Raw genomic sequence first — 15,979 nt, 5'->3', positions numbered from 1 at the left:
TTTATATACTGCTTTCATAGCGGAATATCCTGCCTGGTGTAGATGAGACCTAAGAGAGAAATCAGTGGGTGTGTATTGATTGCTTTTGGAAAGTCTTGATTTTCCTTTTTTTTTTTTAATCTTGGGAGAATTAGAAGACCTATTGGGAAGCTTTATATATGGGAAACTCTTAAAAATATCCTGCTATTTATATGCATTTACTTCTTTAGATTACATGGAATAGCAAAAGACACAGACCTTTACACACTTCTTCCAATGTTTCTCCTTATTAGCTGTTCCCTTGTGTTCAGCTGAGGTCTCAATGCTATAATGTAACATTTGGGAGAAAAGATACAAACCAACAACCCAGCACTAGAGGCTAAGATAGAAAAGATCTCCACGGCTACCATGTATTTTCCCTTGGAGCTCAGATAGGATGGAACAAAGGATAACCACACACTGCAGAAGACCAGCATGCTGAAAGTGATAAACTTGGCTTCATTGAAACTGTCTGGGAGCTTCCTTGCAAGGAAAGCCACAGTGAAACTCACCATTGCCAGGAAACCCATGTAGCCCAGAACACAGCAAAACAGAGTCACGGACTGTTCGTTACACTGTAGTACAATTTCATCAGCCACTGAGTGCATGTCCATATCTGGGAAAGGTGGAGAGGTTGCCAGCCAGAAAGCAGAGATGCTTGCTTGGATGAGGGAGCAGAAAAGAACAATGGAGATGGCCAGTCTTTTCCCCACCCACTTCCTCATCCTGGAACCTGGTTTGGTGGCCATGAAAGCCAGAACCACCGTGATGGTTTTTGCCAGCACACAAGAAACAGCCACCGAGAAGATGAGCCCAAAAGTTGTTTGTCGAAGGAGACAGGTCACCTTCTGAGGACGGCCAATAAACAGCAATGCACAAAGAAAGGAGAGAAGGAGGGAGATGAGGAGAGTGTAGGTGAGGTCCCGGTTGTGGGCTTTGACAATAGGAGTGTTGTGGTGCTTCGTAAAGGTTCCCAGCACCAGAGCTGTAATCAAACAAAAGGAGAAGGCAAAAGAGGCTAAACTAAATCCTAAGGGTTCTTCATAAGACAAGAAGGTCAAAATCTTGCGAACGCAGGCATCCTGTTTTTTGTTTGGATACTTTTCCTCAGTGCATTTATGGCAGTCATTCATGTCTGAAAAGGAAAGGATGTGGTCTTGAATGCAGAAACATGAGAGGAACCAGGCTAAATTGCTATGACTGAGGCCTTAGCTAGACCTAAGGTTTATCCTGGGGTCATCCTGGGGTCATCCCTGCCTGATCCTGGGATATCCTGTGTGTTATTTACATGAACAGGGATGACCCTGGGACGATCCCGGGATAAACCTTAGCTCTAGCTAAGGCCTGTTACTCTCTCACAGAGAATAAGTCTGTGTTAAAATTGCAGCATATATTAAGTGCTGTTAATTTGAAATGGGCCATAGTGGGTTTTAAATGTTTGAGAGTTTTGTCTACAGTAGCATCTTGGATTGTAAGTACAGCTCTGCTGTAAGCCAGGTGAGATCAAGTACCCTGCCAAATATGAGTATGTGCTGTGATTATTAATGAGTGATCTCTTGTTTTTCTGCAACAGTTGAATGATCTCATACTTAAAGTTAGGCAATGCCTTTATTAGGACCAACCCAAATGCCACAAAAGGTTGTGCAAACTTTCAAGTTCTTTAGAGTAGTGGTCCCCAAACTTTTTGGCACCAGGGACTGGTTTCAAGGAAGACCATTTTTCCATGGACCGGGTGGTGGTGGTTGAGGGGTTAGGGAGGTGCCAAGGGATGGGCCGCCCCTTTTCTTGCCAGCTGCAGCCACCCTCCCTCCCTCCCTCCCTCTTCCTCCCACCAAGCATCAGCCCAAGCTGCAATCTGCTCCGTGTTCGGAGTGCTGACGGCGCCGTGTGCCTCCAGCCCATCCACATGCAAGGCCTGCTCCTGCCTCCAAGTGGCAGCGGTGGCCAGGGTCATACCCGCCTGGTCCCCGAGAGGGAGGAGCAGAGCTGCGGCAGCCTCCCCACCCCCGCCACTGCACCCGGAATCCGCTCTCCCACAGCGGCTCTGAGAGATGCTGGAGTGGGGGGGGGGAGCCGTAGCTTTGCTTCGGCTGGGCGGGTGCCCAGCTGAAGCGAAGCTAGGATGCTGGCGCAGGCGGGCGGCTTTGAAACAGCGCGCCTAGAAGTTGCTCTCCCAGAGTGGCTTCCAGCTGGGTGTGCTGTTCCGAAGCTGCCCACCCCCACCCCAGCGTCCTAGCTTCGCTTCAGCTGGGCAGGCGAGATGGAGCCCTGTTCCCAGGTACTCTGGGGTGGGGTTGGTGGGGGTGGCTGGGTGAAAGCAGCTCACCTGCATGGCCTGGTTCCTAACAGGCCATGGACCGGTACCGGTCCACGGACCGGGGGTTGGGGACTCCTGCTTTAGAGGCTAAGAGGCTGAGTTCATCAGGCTAAGTAGTATTAAATCCAAGGGGTGGGAGAGAAATAGAATAATTCAGAACTTGTGGCCCTGAGGCGTGCAGAGCAAACCCAGTAGAAAAAAGGGGGGGTTGCAGAGTGAATGAATCACTGGTAGGTTTTTCAGGTACAAAACGACACTTAGCATTTTAGGTATCCCCCATTTCTGGCCTTTGGGTGACCATATTTAGGAACCTGAAAAAGATTACACCAGTCGGGGTGTGTGTGTCAAGAAAACACTCTTTCCCCTCTCCCCGCCTTCAGTTGGGGCCTTTTTTACAATGTCAGAGAATGACAAACTTTCCCCTTTAAAGCTCTGATTGGACCAGGGATGTGGGGATGTTTCACCTCCAGAAAGTACGTCTTTCAGCCTGTCACACTAATGGCAGCCTTCAAGAGGAAAGCATGTCATTCCAGAAGATTATAGAAAATTACAGAAAATCCCCCGACACCCAGAATAGAACAAAAATCAGGAAAAAACTGGGGAAATCTTGACAGTTGGTCACCCAAAGGCCAGCTGCAGCTCAGAATTCTCTTGTGGGGGGGGGAAACACAGGTCCTTGAGCAAGTAGAGCACAAATAAAAGGAAACTTGACTGTCCTTATATGAACAAAGGCAGAGATTAATTGTCGCAACATCCTCCAAGTGCTGTTCTCGACAAATTTATATGTGTGAGATATTCCCTACTCTTCAATTATTAACCTGTGGCTGTTCGGGATTTTGCCTAGCAAACTGCCTGAATGGCTGACCCTGTTAATGTGTGACTACCTTGTTTTTCATTAGTTGAACCTTATTAACAGTGTTTAAAAACTGCTTGAAGAAAAATAGATTCCAGCTGTCAAGTTGACAATGACATGAATGACGGCTGCTAGGTCTAGAAGAAAGAGGGCTTCCCCATGAAGCAATGACCAATGAATAATGAAATTTTGGTATGCCAGGTATTATGGAAGGTGAACACCATATTTGAAAGGTTTGCTCTCTCTTTAGTTATCACCAGAAACACCCACCAATTTGCTACTCAGGGTTTTTTTGTCATTGTTATTTGTTGTATTTATGTAATCCTCATAATTACCACTGAGGGCATTTCTACAGAAAGCTAAAATCCTTCACCCTTACCAGGGCTTCTGCCTCCAGAGAACTTGCAGGAACAATAGGCTCCTTCTCACGAGGTTTCATCCATGAGTTTTCTTTCTATATGTTTCATTATACAGCAATGAGATGTTCTATATATTTTATTATACAGACACTGGATAACACTGTGACTGTAGCCTGTTTCTGGAAATTCACAGGAAATTGATCACACATCAAAGGGCAATAAAATCTCTTATTGCATGTTCTGTGTTTAAAATAAAGCCTATATAATTACTAGAAAGCATAGGAGGAGCCTTGGAGGTTACCACCATCATGTAAAGGATTCACACACACACACACACACACACACACACACACACACACACACACACACTGTAAATGTCCACTCATCAACCATGGGCTCATCTACACCAAGCAGGCTGTTCCACTCTGAAAGCAGTATGAAAGCGGTATATTAAAGGCAGGACCTACACTACTGCTTTGTAGCAGTATTGAAGTGCACTGACACCTGTTGGGGCCCATTGACACATACCATATACCACTTTCATATCACTTTCATAGTGTTATATCCTGATTGGTGTAGATGTGTCATAGGCCCCAACAGCTGACAGTGCACTTCAATACCACTATAAAGCAGAAGTGTGGCTCCTGCCTTTTACAGTATACACCGCTTTCATTCCACTTTCATAGTGGAATATCCTGCTTGGTATACATGAGCCCCTTTTGTAGAAATGCTCAAAGACATTCAGCCCATGACACATGGCAGATTCTTTCCGCTTTTCTACCTTTCTTACAGCCCTTCTTTACATAATCTTTTAATCAATCTATATAAATAAAAATGAAAAAGACCGTTCGTTACTGTCGTTATATCTCCGAAAGTTCTTCACCGATTGCTTTGAAATTTTGACACAGCGTTGCGTTCGAATACGCGAGCGTTGTTATGTCACTATGTTCTATATGGGGTCAAAGGTTTGTCTTAAAATCGAAGAAATAGGCCTCCTCAAAACCAGTCCTGTTGATCATTGTGACATCACCAACCAGTAGGCCAATCCGCTGCCTCTGCCTCCTCTCCTATTTGCATGTACTCTCGCAATTGGCTGAGTGAATATAGATGTCACACCTGTGACAGTTACACGTTCTGAAGAAAGGTAACTGCCAGGAGTTTCCAGTAACTTCCTCACCGTAAAAACATGCTTTTATATCTCTGAAAGTTCTTCACCGATTGCTTTGAAATTTTGACACAGCGTTGCGTTCGAATACGCGAGCGTTGTTATGTAACTATGTTCTCTATGGGGTCAAAGGTTTGTCTTAAAATCGAAGAAATAGGCCTCCTCAAAACCAGTCCTGCTGATCATTGTAACATCACCAACCAGTAGGCCAATCCGCTCCCTCTGCCTCCTCTCCTATTTGCATGTACTCTCGCAATTGGCTGAGTGAATATAGATGTCACACCTGTGACAGTTAAACGTTCAGAAGAAAGGTAACTGCCATGAGTTTCCACTAACCTCCTCAACGTAAAAAAAAAACTTTTTTAAAAACCAAACAAACTGCTTTACTTCATCCAAATAATGCCTCGCAGAAGATCACACTTAGGTCGTCGTACTCGCGGAGCGGAAGCACTGCGACGAGAAATTAGAATACGCGAGCTTTGTTATGTAACTATGTTCTATATGGGGACAAAAGTTTGTCTTAAAATCGAAGAAATAGGCCTCCTCAAAACCAGTCCTGCTGATCATTGTGACATCGCCAACCAGTAGGCCAATCCACTGCTTCTGCCTTCTCTCTTATTTGCATGTTCTCTCACAATTGGCTGAGTGAATATAGATGTCACACCTGTGACAGTTACACGTTCTGAAGAAAGGTAACTGCCAGGAGTTTCCGCTAACCTCCTCACCATAAAAACATCCTTTTTTAAAAACCAAACAATTTGCTTTACTTCATCCAAATAATGCCTCACAGAAGATCACACTTAGGTCGTCATACTAGCAGAGCGGAAGCACTGTGACGAGAAATTGCAAATCAGACTGAGGAAGAATGGGCATCAGCAAACAAGAAAAAAAGAAAAAGAGTGCCTCAAATACGTGCCAAGGAACCAGGCAAGCAACGTTCAGCCAGACTTGAGGATGCATGATTGAGAGCACGGCAATTGCGTTCTACAGCTTCAGATCTGCTTTGTTCTCAACAGAATGAACGTGACAGGCTGAGAGTGGCTGAAAGACGTCAACGAGAAACAACACATCAGCGTCAAACACGACTCTGTGGTAAACAATCACACGATTACAATCGCCTTGCATTCCGGTACAACCCAGCTGATGATTATAGTTTGAGGTGGCATGTTCTCATCGGCACTATGACTGAAGTGTGTCCTTATTGCAAGGCTCTTAAATTTAATGGAGAAACAAAAGGAATGTGTTGCGCTGCTGGAAAAATTAAACTGCCTCAGCTTGGAGAACCACCAGAGCCATTACAAACTTTGCTTGCCGGATATACCGCAGAATCAAAGCATTTCCTATCTAACATCAGGAAATACAACTCATGCTTCCAAATGACGTCGTTCAGCGCAGAAATCATCACAGCTCCATTTATGCCAACTTTCAAAGTCAAAGAACAAATTTATCATAAAGCCGGCTCCTTCCTTCCATTTCAAGATAGTCAACATAAATTCCTGCAAATGTATTTCATTGGTGATGGCAATGATGAATTGAATGCACGCTGCGGAATTTATACCGACATAAAAAGGTTCATCGTTTCAAAACTGCAACAGCTACTTCACGAAAAAAACAATTTAGTACATTTGTTCAAAACAGCAATTGACATGATGCCATCTGATACACACAAGATTGTTATTCATGCTGACAAAACGCCTGCTGGAGAACATGTGCGAAGATTCAATGCTCCAACTATAGACAAAGTGGCAATTGTTATAGTCGGAGATCAATCTTGACAGGACCTTTCAAAGGGGAAGATGTCCTCATTCCTCGCATTCCTATGATTCCAACAGATATGCCATTTCAATTTAAGAGATTGCAATTCCCAATTCGATTGGCGTTTGCAATCACCATCAACAAAGCTCAGGGCCAGTCTTTAGAATTGTGCAGTTTAGAGCTAGACACAGATTGCTTCTCACATGGACAATTATATGTTGCGTGTTCTAGAGTCGGCAAACCAGACAATCTCTATATCTACCAGACAATGGAACAACTAAAAATATTGTATATCCACAAGCATTGTGAAATTAAACATATTAGAAACATCCGCTTTGTCTTTTCTTTCTTTTCAATTTAACCAGACTGAGCCACAGCAACGCGTGGCAGGGTACAGCTAGTATTGAATAAAAACCTCTTATGTATGGATTATTTTATAGATTTGTCTAGATTACAGTTATTTTGTTCTTATCACTGTGAGAGAGATATCTTACCCTCCTGGTTTGAAATCTTCCCTTCTGGGCATGGGATGCAATCATAGCAGCAAAATGGCTCCCCCTCCTTCATTTTCTTGCGAGAACCAGGTTGGCAACTCTCAGTACACAGAGAAAGAGGCCGGGACTATTTGAAAAAATGGAAAAGAAACAATATAATGAAGGAATAAGGAGCTTGGACTCGTTAAGATTTGAGGCCCCTTCTGTCTTTTACCAAGGAGGTTCTGGGCCCAATTCCTCTTTAGTCAGGCTTTCAGTAGTTGTATCACTAATTAATGTTACTGCTACCTCCCCAGTGTTTAGTTCATTTAATATTTTTAATGTCCTGTTTTGTTGAAATTTTAAAATAAAAACATTAGTTTAACATATTTAAAATGTTAAATATTGCCTTATTTTATACTGTCATTGTGTTGCCATGATTGAGTATGGTATGGTTTTTCAGTTTTTTTTATTGTATCTGACCATGAGGGAATTTGCCAGTTGGGAAGTATGCAATTCTAATAAATTAAATAAAGGCATAAGGTTTCAGAAATGCCTGAACAGATTCAAAGGGAAGTGCTTACATTTTTTTGTAATCTTTCTAGGCATTTGAAACTCAATTTTCCCAATGGACAATTTCTACTTTTAAAAACAAACAGTACATTTGACTGTATGCACAAAACACACATGGATCTTTTCACCTGGGATCTCTTAGATCAGGGTTTTCCAAGTCATGTCATTGACTTGTCCAGAGCTAGAGTGAATGCAACCAGGGGGGGATCTACACTACTGCTTTTAAAGCACTTTAAAGCGCTTTAAAGCACTTTGAAAACGTTTTGAAACCTGTATATGCGGTGTGTCCTGGGCCCCAACAGTTGTCAAAACTGTTATAAAGCGCTTTAAAGCAGTAGTGTAGATCCCCCCCAGCAGACAGTTCCTGTGTGAGTCCCATGCTGGAACAATGAGCAACAGATGGTTTTGGTCAATAGAATTTAACCATCTTTCTCAGTAAATCAAACACTACCAGCACTGGCATTTAGTCCAGGATGCATGAAGCTGCAATTTTGCAGGACCTCTAATTTCTGTGAAAGACTTGTTCAAAACATTAGAAATATATCTATCAACTCATTAAAAATTACTGCACCAATTTCTCTTTAAACAAAGTCATTGGGAGAGCAGAACCATGTGGCTCTTTATTTATTTCATCTATTCACACATTATCTTTCCCTTTTAAATGTTTTTTATTGTACAATAAAATTATGGTAGACATCAGAACAGTTGCTCATTGATAATAGGTTCTCTTTCCAATTAGCTGACATTTGGAGCCTACCTGATTAAACCAGCCATGCCATGTTATGGCCTCCTCATCCATGGTGAATGCTTGACCTAGGGGAGCCTCAGGTTCCATCCTCCCCACTCTCACCCTATGAAATGAATGGTTGGAGAAGATAATCCAATTGACCACATCCAATCCAGCAACTAGCTCCCCATTCTGGTTGAAAGAAACTTTGTCCCCTGCACTGTTGTTAAATGAGACATATTTTAGAAGTGGTTGGAGCTAGAGTGAAAAAGAAAAGGCAAGGATTTAGGAAAGACTGAATTTAGGTGTTTATGAGCCAAACAGGACATAACTTGGGATTAGTATCTAGCAGCCACAGCATTGCCATATCTTTACTTTAGAGTAAGGACTTCCATCTGGATCTGAAAAGCCCCCTACCCTCATGCTATGGTTTTGATGCAGATCAGTCCTTCTGAACCTTCTGTACAGCACAAATGAGTGGGTGGGTGAAGTGCAACATCTAGATATGTATTTAAAGTAATGTTTCTTCTGGCACTAGTAGTAAACTCTAATGGCACCAGAAGAATGAGACTTGCATATTTTTCAGCTAGGTGAAGGCCATGGTTGGCCCTAGGATAAATGGCACACTGCCTGAGGAATGCCTCTTGTGATAATATTTTTGTTTTGTTTTCTAGAAGTTATTATCTTTTTGGTAAATCCTTTTATTTTATATTAGCTGTTATTTTTTTCTCCTTAAGAAGCATGAAGAACTATAATACATAATCAAGTCCAAGTCAAGTTTATTTTACTTAGCAACCAGCCACCATACAGCTTCACATAAAGGTGTCACATTCAATCATTCATTCCCTTGGCCTTTGTGCGCAAGAGTAGGGCCAGCACAAGAAATTTAGCAGTTCTAAAAGTTACATATGTGTTAAAACTATTCAATAAAAACAACAGCAACAGTTTTTCGAGGGATATCTTTGAAGTAAGTTCTAAGTCTTGGTAACCTTTGGTGATGGTACGGGCATCCAGTTGAGGTTTGAAGCTCAACAATGTCTGTATAGTTACTTAAATGGCCCCTTTATGAAATAGGCTGATCCACCATTTTAACACAAAATGGCAGATCAGTGAGTGAGTGGGCGGCTGCACGCCACTTGCCAGGGCCCCCAGAACCACCCAGTGGCAAGAAGAATTGGGCAACTGGCATTGGTCCAGTGTGTGGTACAGATGGAAGTGAGTCCTTCAATCCCAAGCAATGTTGCCTCAAAGTAAATCTGTGTTCCACTGATTTTTACTTCACATAAATGACCTCAAAGTGAAAACTGAAAAAAGAAGCATACTTTAAAAGCAAATTGAAGGAAAAACATTTTCGTACTTTGTAAACACAGAACCTGTAGAAACTTTAAAGAAAGGTTAAGACACCAGTCTTTTGCCATTGTAGCTCACTGTAGACTCGAAGAAGAAGAAGAAGAAGAAGAAGAAGAAGAAGAAGAAGAAGAAGAAGAAGAAGAAGAAGAAATGGAGTAATTGAACACAGGTTTTCTCCCCCACCATTAGCTGACTGTAGACACGACATAAAAAGAACAATGCTTAACTCAGGTTTGCAGCCACTTAGCTCACCAACCAGCTTGCCCATCTTCAAGGCAAGCACTAGATAAGGCTTCTAGGGAATGCTCATCCTATATGACCCAGAGATTGCATGAGGGGATGCTACATGAATCAGTAAAATTAGAAACTACACTGGTCGTAACATATATTCCCAAAGTACCAAGAGGAAAGCATAATGACTGACCGAAGTGGGGACTATTCCATTAGTTCTAGTTGGGGTAAGAGACGGAAGATGAAAATATTAAGAAGACCTTTGGGGAGAATAAAACAAAATACACAGTGCCATGTTGTATGAGGTACTTGAGCACATTACCTGCCCAAATTGAAGACTCTGAAGTTTGGGTTCCCATCCATCCATTATTATACCATGTTTGGCCTCAGAAAATGTCATGGCATGATGCAGGGCATGGGCCACCACAAAGACAGCATTGTAGATGCTGTAGCTGTGTCCAATTGTGCTCATTTCAAAGAAGGATCCAGGAAGGCTCTCCAGCCTCTCCTCCCCTGTGCAAATGTCTCCATCTGCCTTGCCCACAATGCTATCTGGGAATACACAGCCAAAGGCCTGTTGCCAGAAATCCCTGATAAAACCATCTTCTTTAGAGCTAGAAGGGTTTCTGCTTTCAAGAAACTGCTGAAATCCTGGTAGGTCACTAGAGTGGGTTCTGAAGGATATAGCACCATTTAATATTTCTGTATCCAAATTTCTTTGTAGGACAAATGAAGTGAACTCGAATTGAGCTGTTATTATCCATACTTTCCCTCTTACTTCCTTCACCACAACCTCTTGTTCTGATAGATATGGAAGGAAGAGAAAAATGGCTGTGGAATAAGATTCTCCATGGATTACCAATACATTGGCTTTGCTGCCCATCACTTTATCATGTATTTTTGCCCCCAGTATAAATTCGTCATTAATTTTAGTGTCAAAACCTAATTTGGGGATTCTTTCTATGAAGGCAAAACAGACACCCATCTTAGAAAACAGTGGAATGACCACTTGTAGAAATCTTTCTCCATTATCATTATTCATAGCACCAATTCCAATCCACGTCCACCTGAAATGGAGAAGTAAAGAGAGAATCCCCTCATACTGAAGAACTTCCTGAGGAGCCAGCTGATAGAAGGGAAGGCCTGGAGTTTTAGTATTCATAATGGGAGCAGGGCCATAGATGAGCTAAGAAGAGATTGTGGGTAGAGGGAAAGGAAATCTTAGCATTTATCCATATATTTTAATATACAAACATTTAGTGGGCATCTGGTTTGGAACAGAATGCTTGGTTAGATAGCACTCTGATCTAAAAATAATAATGACTATCCTATGACTGTCTAGCAAGTTGAAGGATCAATGCCTCGGTGGAAGGATGCCATCAGTGGGGGAGGAAGCAGCAGCCAGGCACCTCTCCACCGTGCCTGGGTCCAGCTCCAGCTGAGAGCCCCCTCCCTCCTGCTACCAACTGTCTCTGCAGAGGCCATCAGTGGGGGAGGAAGCAGCAGCCAGGCACCTCTCCACCGTGCCTGGGTCCAGCTCCAGCTGAGAGCCTCCTCTCTCCTGCTACCAACTGTCTCTGCAGAGGCCATCAGTGAGGGAGGAAGCAGCAGCCAGGCACCTCTCCACCATGCCTGGGTCCAGCTCCATCTGAGAGTCCCTTCCCTCCTGCTGCCAACTGTCAACTGTAATTGCTGAACTATGCAACTAAGATTGTAGTGCCTGAATTTGCTTTCCTTTCCCCCCTCCTCCTCCCTCCCAATCCCCTTTCCTTTTGTGTCATGTCTCTTAGATTGTAAGCCTGTGGACAGGGACTGTCAAGAAAGACTTTTGTAAGCCGCCGTGAGAGCCTTTTTTGGCTGAATGGCGGCATAAAAATGCTTAAATAAATAAATAAATATTGTGGCATAAGTCTGGTTGCATTCAGGCTTAGGCCCTTTCTACACATAAGGATTAGCCCAGGAAAATGAAGGGATCATGCCTTCCTGGGATCCCCTGTGTGTCATTTAAATGCACAGGGATGATTCTGGGACGATTCCTGGAAAAAAGGCAGGTGTAGACATGGCCAAAGTCACACTTAACAGTTAAACCTAATGAATTCAATGGAATGTAAATAAATCCTGATTGGCTTATATCTCATTCATTTCAAAGGGTCTAATTTAAGTATGTGTAAGTCCAGTTTCAGTTCCTTGTTGAGTATAACAGAGAGAGAGAGAGAGAGAGAGAGAGAGAGAGAGAGAGAGAGAGAGAGAGAGAGAGCACTGCTTCTGCTGCCACCCATCCATATGTCTCCAGAATTGCAATAGAAGCACGCAGTGGAAAAACGGATTCTGCGTACAGTTATCAATATTATAATGTGTAATGTGTAGTATCCTCCAGCATTCATGCACCTATAGAATGGACCGCTTGAGCAACAAGAACTAGTAAATTCTGGAACAAACAAGAATTGAGCAACAGTGCATATTTCTGCAACTGCTAGTTCTTGTTGCACAAACATTCCATTTCACTGGTGTAAGAGAACTAACAAAGGCATAGATGTATTTCTCATTGGGAACTCTACCTGAAAGAAAATGCATTAAAAAGTGCAATCTTTAAAATACTGAATGGCTTAAATGAGGCTTGTGCAACTATAGCCATGTTCTGCTATTTCAGCACCATGGCTCTCCAATGAACAAAGCACTTCAACATCAACAATTGTATTTTATTTATGACTGAACCATAGTTTTTGTTTGTTTGTTACCAGTGTCTGACATTCATAAACAATGCACCCTTTTCTGCCTCCAAACAACAAAATGGAACTGGAAACGAAAAGGAAGCATGAGTGTTGTGATGGATTGTCATGTCCCCCAAATAACCTACCTGTGGTGTCTTATAGGTATCCAAGATATTTGCCATATACAAGGAGATTTCAGAGTCCAGTCCCCCAATAACTGCTATTAATCTATTCCGGATATCACATACATAGTTAGGGACAACGTTTTCCAGTGTAGTCAACAGTAGCATTGTGGCATGATAGGTCCTCCTTGCATTGTCATAGCTATCATAGATCTGGAAGCCCAAGGTGATATTGGGTAAGATCTGAGGGTTTTCATTGATTTCTTTTACTGCAAATGTGAAGGCCAGGATGTGCTGGTAATGCTTAGGAAATACCCTACAACAGAAGTTGCACTATGAAACCGCAGGATTTTCCACATGTACATTAATTATCACCACTGTGCTCCACATCATCACCCCTGCTCATTTCCAATGCTTCATTTCAGCACATCACTATGTTTTGAGGGAAGGTACATTTTAATAGAAAGTTTAGTACTGTGTGAGGCAACATCATTTGAATGTACTCTTTAATAGCTACAGAGATACACTGGTTTACATCTGGATTTAATCATACTTGGAGTAGACCTATTGAAATCAATGGGCCAAGTTAGCATGATTTATGTCAATTATGACATTCTTAAACATGTTCGATTTCACTTTTCTCACCTATGTATGGCTATAACACAAACCAACTGACTAACTCCAGAGTCAGTCATATTATACAACACTATTGGCCTTTATCATCTATTATTTGCCAAAGGCAGTTCTATTGTTACAGAATCATATAAGACAATGATCAAATTGAACAGAATCAAATGGAACGATGGGTTGGATTCTGATTTACTCATACTTAAGGCTCATCTACACCAAGCAGGATATTCCACTATGAAAGCAGAATGAAAGTGGTATATAAAAGGAAAGAGCCACAGTACTGCTTTATAGCAGTATTGAAGTGCACTGCAGGATATACACTACTGCTTTATAGTGATACCAAAGTTCACTGACAATTGTTGGGCCCTATGACACATCTACACCAAGTAGGATATAACACTATGAAAGTGGGTTGAAAGAGTATGTGGTATGTGTCATGGGCCCCAGCAGTTGTCAGTGTACTTCAATACCACTATGGGCTTTGCTAGCCCTACCTTGGAATCCATGCAGGAGGAGGGGCAACACCACTCTACAAGTACTGTGGGCCGTCGCTCCTTTCCACACGTTGGAGGCGATGGGAAAGGAAAGCCCTGTCGCGTCCACCATTTTAGTTGTAGTTTTAAAGGGGAAGGATGAGCACGGAAGGTCGTGTGATCAGGTAAGTGTGTTGTTTTTTAAAATAAGCGTTCCCCCACTCCCCCACCCCCAGCTCCCCACCAGCTCCAAGCCTCCCCCCGCCCCTGCCCGATCTTGCACCTGGCTTCGATCGCACCCTCCACGCTCGCCGATTTCCCCTCCCTGCAATCTCCGTGTTCCCCCCGCCGCAATCTCCATCTCCTCTGGGCTCCGTTTCCTCCTCCCCGATCTCCCCTGTGCTCCGTTTCCTCCCCAATCTCCCCACCCTAGCCCCGATGGCTGCAGCGCTCCTAGGAAGTGCTGCACACCGTCTGCCGCTTGTCCCAGATACTCGCGAGTAATTGCGGTACCTAGGAAAAGCGGCAGAACAGGCTACATGCCCACAGTCTCAGGCTCAGCACGAGACTGTGAGAAAAACCAGGCCACAAGTGGTGTCGGTTAGCCTGGGGCCAGGGCGGTTTGAGCCCTGCCTGGGCCCAGGATCCCCTGTGCATCATCTGGATGCACAGCGGGGAGCCCAGGCCTCGCACTGGGCTAACCTGTCATCTATCAAGCCCCTATAAAGCCATAATGTGGCTCCTGCCATTTATATGCCACTTTTATACCACTTCCATAGTGGAATGTCCTGCTTGGTGTAGGTGAGTCCTTAGATTAGACCCATTGAAATCAGTGGGACTGAAATTAGATATGACTAACTTAAGTTCTGATTATTTCAATAGTTCTGCTTTGAGTCTGAGTAAATGTGGATTCAATGCATTCAGTTTTCATAGCAAGAATGCTGAATGTGGTGGTGGCAGCATTCATAAAGCAAGTGTGTGTGCTTGCGTTTGGAAGCGTGTTTTTCTGTGGATCTCTTGAAATGATAAGGTGGGGCCTAATTATATTAATCATTCTTTGGCTCATGAAATAAGGTTGTTGAGGAGTTTCAAAGAAAAAGTTTCCAAATACAAGTGAGAGGGCATGTAACAAGGGAGCTGCTTTTCTTCAAATTCCCTTAAATGTATGTGTGCATATTCTTTTTCTTGCAGGCAAGAGAAACTGATTTAGAAACTTATGTAGAATGTAGACATCCTCAACTAAAAAGTACAGTTCTACAAGGACAATTGACAGAATCTATCCCCCAATATGAAGGCACTCTTACAATAACAATACAAAAACAGCAACAACATGAAATTGTCAGAGCAAATGATATTGATGTTATTGTTATCTATATCATCAATTGATAAATCATTGATAAATATTGATAAATATATTGATAAATATATGATAAATATATTTGATAAATTGATAAATATATTGATATATATATCAATTGATAAATATATTGATAAATCATCAATATTGTTAATTGTAACATGGTCACTGCTAAAAACTAAAGACAATCCCTTAATCCATGTAGCAGCTGTATAATGGAACCAAAAATTAATCTGTGAATTCAAATCTTTAATAGCTGCTGGAACAATGTACACATTTTTCATACAGACTTAATTATATTAACGTTTCCTACAGCCTAACCCAATAAGGCCCTATTCTACAGATTTATGACTCTTTTATACTCTGATCATTCTGATAGCACCATCAATGGAAATGGAATGAGCAATGGTCCTTACATAAGTTCTTCTGACAATGCCTGATGGGGTTCTTCAGTGAAGACTATTGGACTGGAGACGAGGAGACCATAAGAAGTAATGCCACCAATGATGAGGTCTCCTGACTGATGATACTTGTGAAGTGGAGGGTTAGGTTTTGTGACCCTACAGTTCTCAATGTGAGCTTTACATTCCATGCAAACAAGTAGTACCAGCAGCATGTCCACCATGATATAGTAGTAGTAGTAGTAGTATGATAATTGGCAGTTGAGTTTATTGCATTGACTTCCAGTCATTCACAGAACAGCTTCCTTATCCATATCCAAGTACCTTTCACTACCTCTTAACGTTACTAGTGATATTTATGACATTCTTTGGTATTAGTTCTGCAAGTGACAACTGACATTATACAGGGTTTTGAGAAGAGGAGAATTAATGACTATTGTTTTGATAATTGAAGAGGAGACTAA

General features: G+C 42.4%; 1 protein-coding gene across 1 annotated transcript; it reads right to left on the bottom strand.

Annotated features, from left to right (window-relative positions):
• Nucleotides 1-239: 239 nt before the first annotated feature.
• LOC134405617 (vomeronasal type-2 receptor 26-like) lies at nt 240-15,739 on the bottom strand. Its single transcript, XM_063136858.1, has 6 exons — nt 15,531-15,739; nt 12,679-12,970; nt 10,144-11,007; nt 8,364-8,498; nt 6,962-7,007; nt 240-1,153 (listed from the first exon to the last, which is right to left on the bottom strand). Exons 1-6 carry the CDS (start codon nt 15,737-15,739, stop codon nt 240-242), a joined length of 2,460 nt encoding a protein of 819 aa, XP_062992928.1.
• Between the last annotated feature and the right edge of the window lie 240 nt (nt 15,740-15,979).

The sequence above is a fragment of the Elgaria multicarinata genome, chromosome 11 (genome assembly GCF_023053635.1).
Source record: "Elgaria multicarinata webbii isolate HBS135686 ecotype San Diego chromosome 11, rElgMul1.1.pri, whole genome shotgun sequence".
NCBI classification, from domain to species: Eukaryota; Metazoa; Chordata; class Lepidosauria; order Squamata; family Anguidae; genus Elgaria; species Elgaria multicarinata.
The sequence above is the reverse complement of the archived record's forward strand: the minus strand, read 5'-3'. Positions and strand labels throughout refer to the sequence as shown.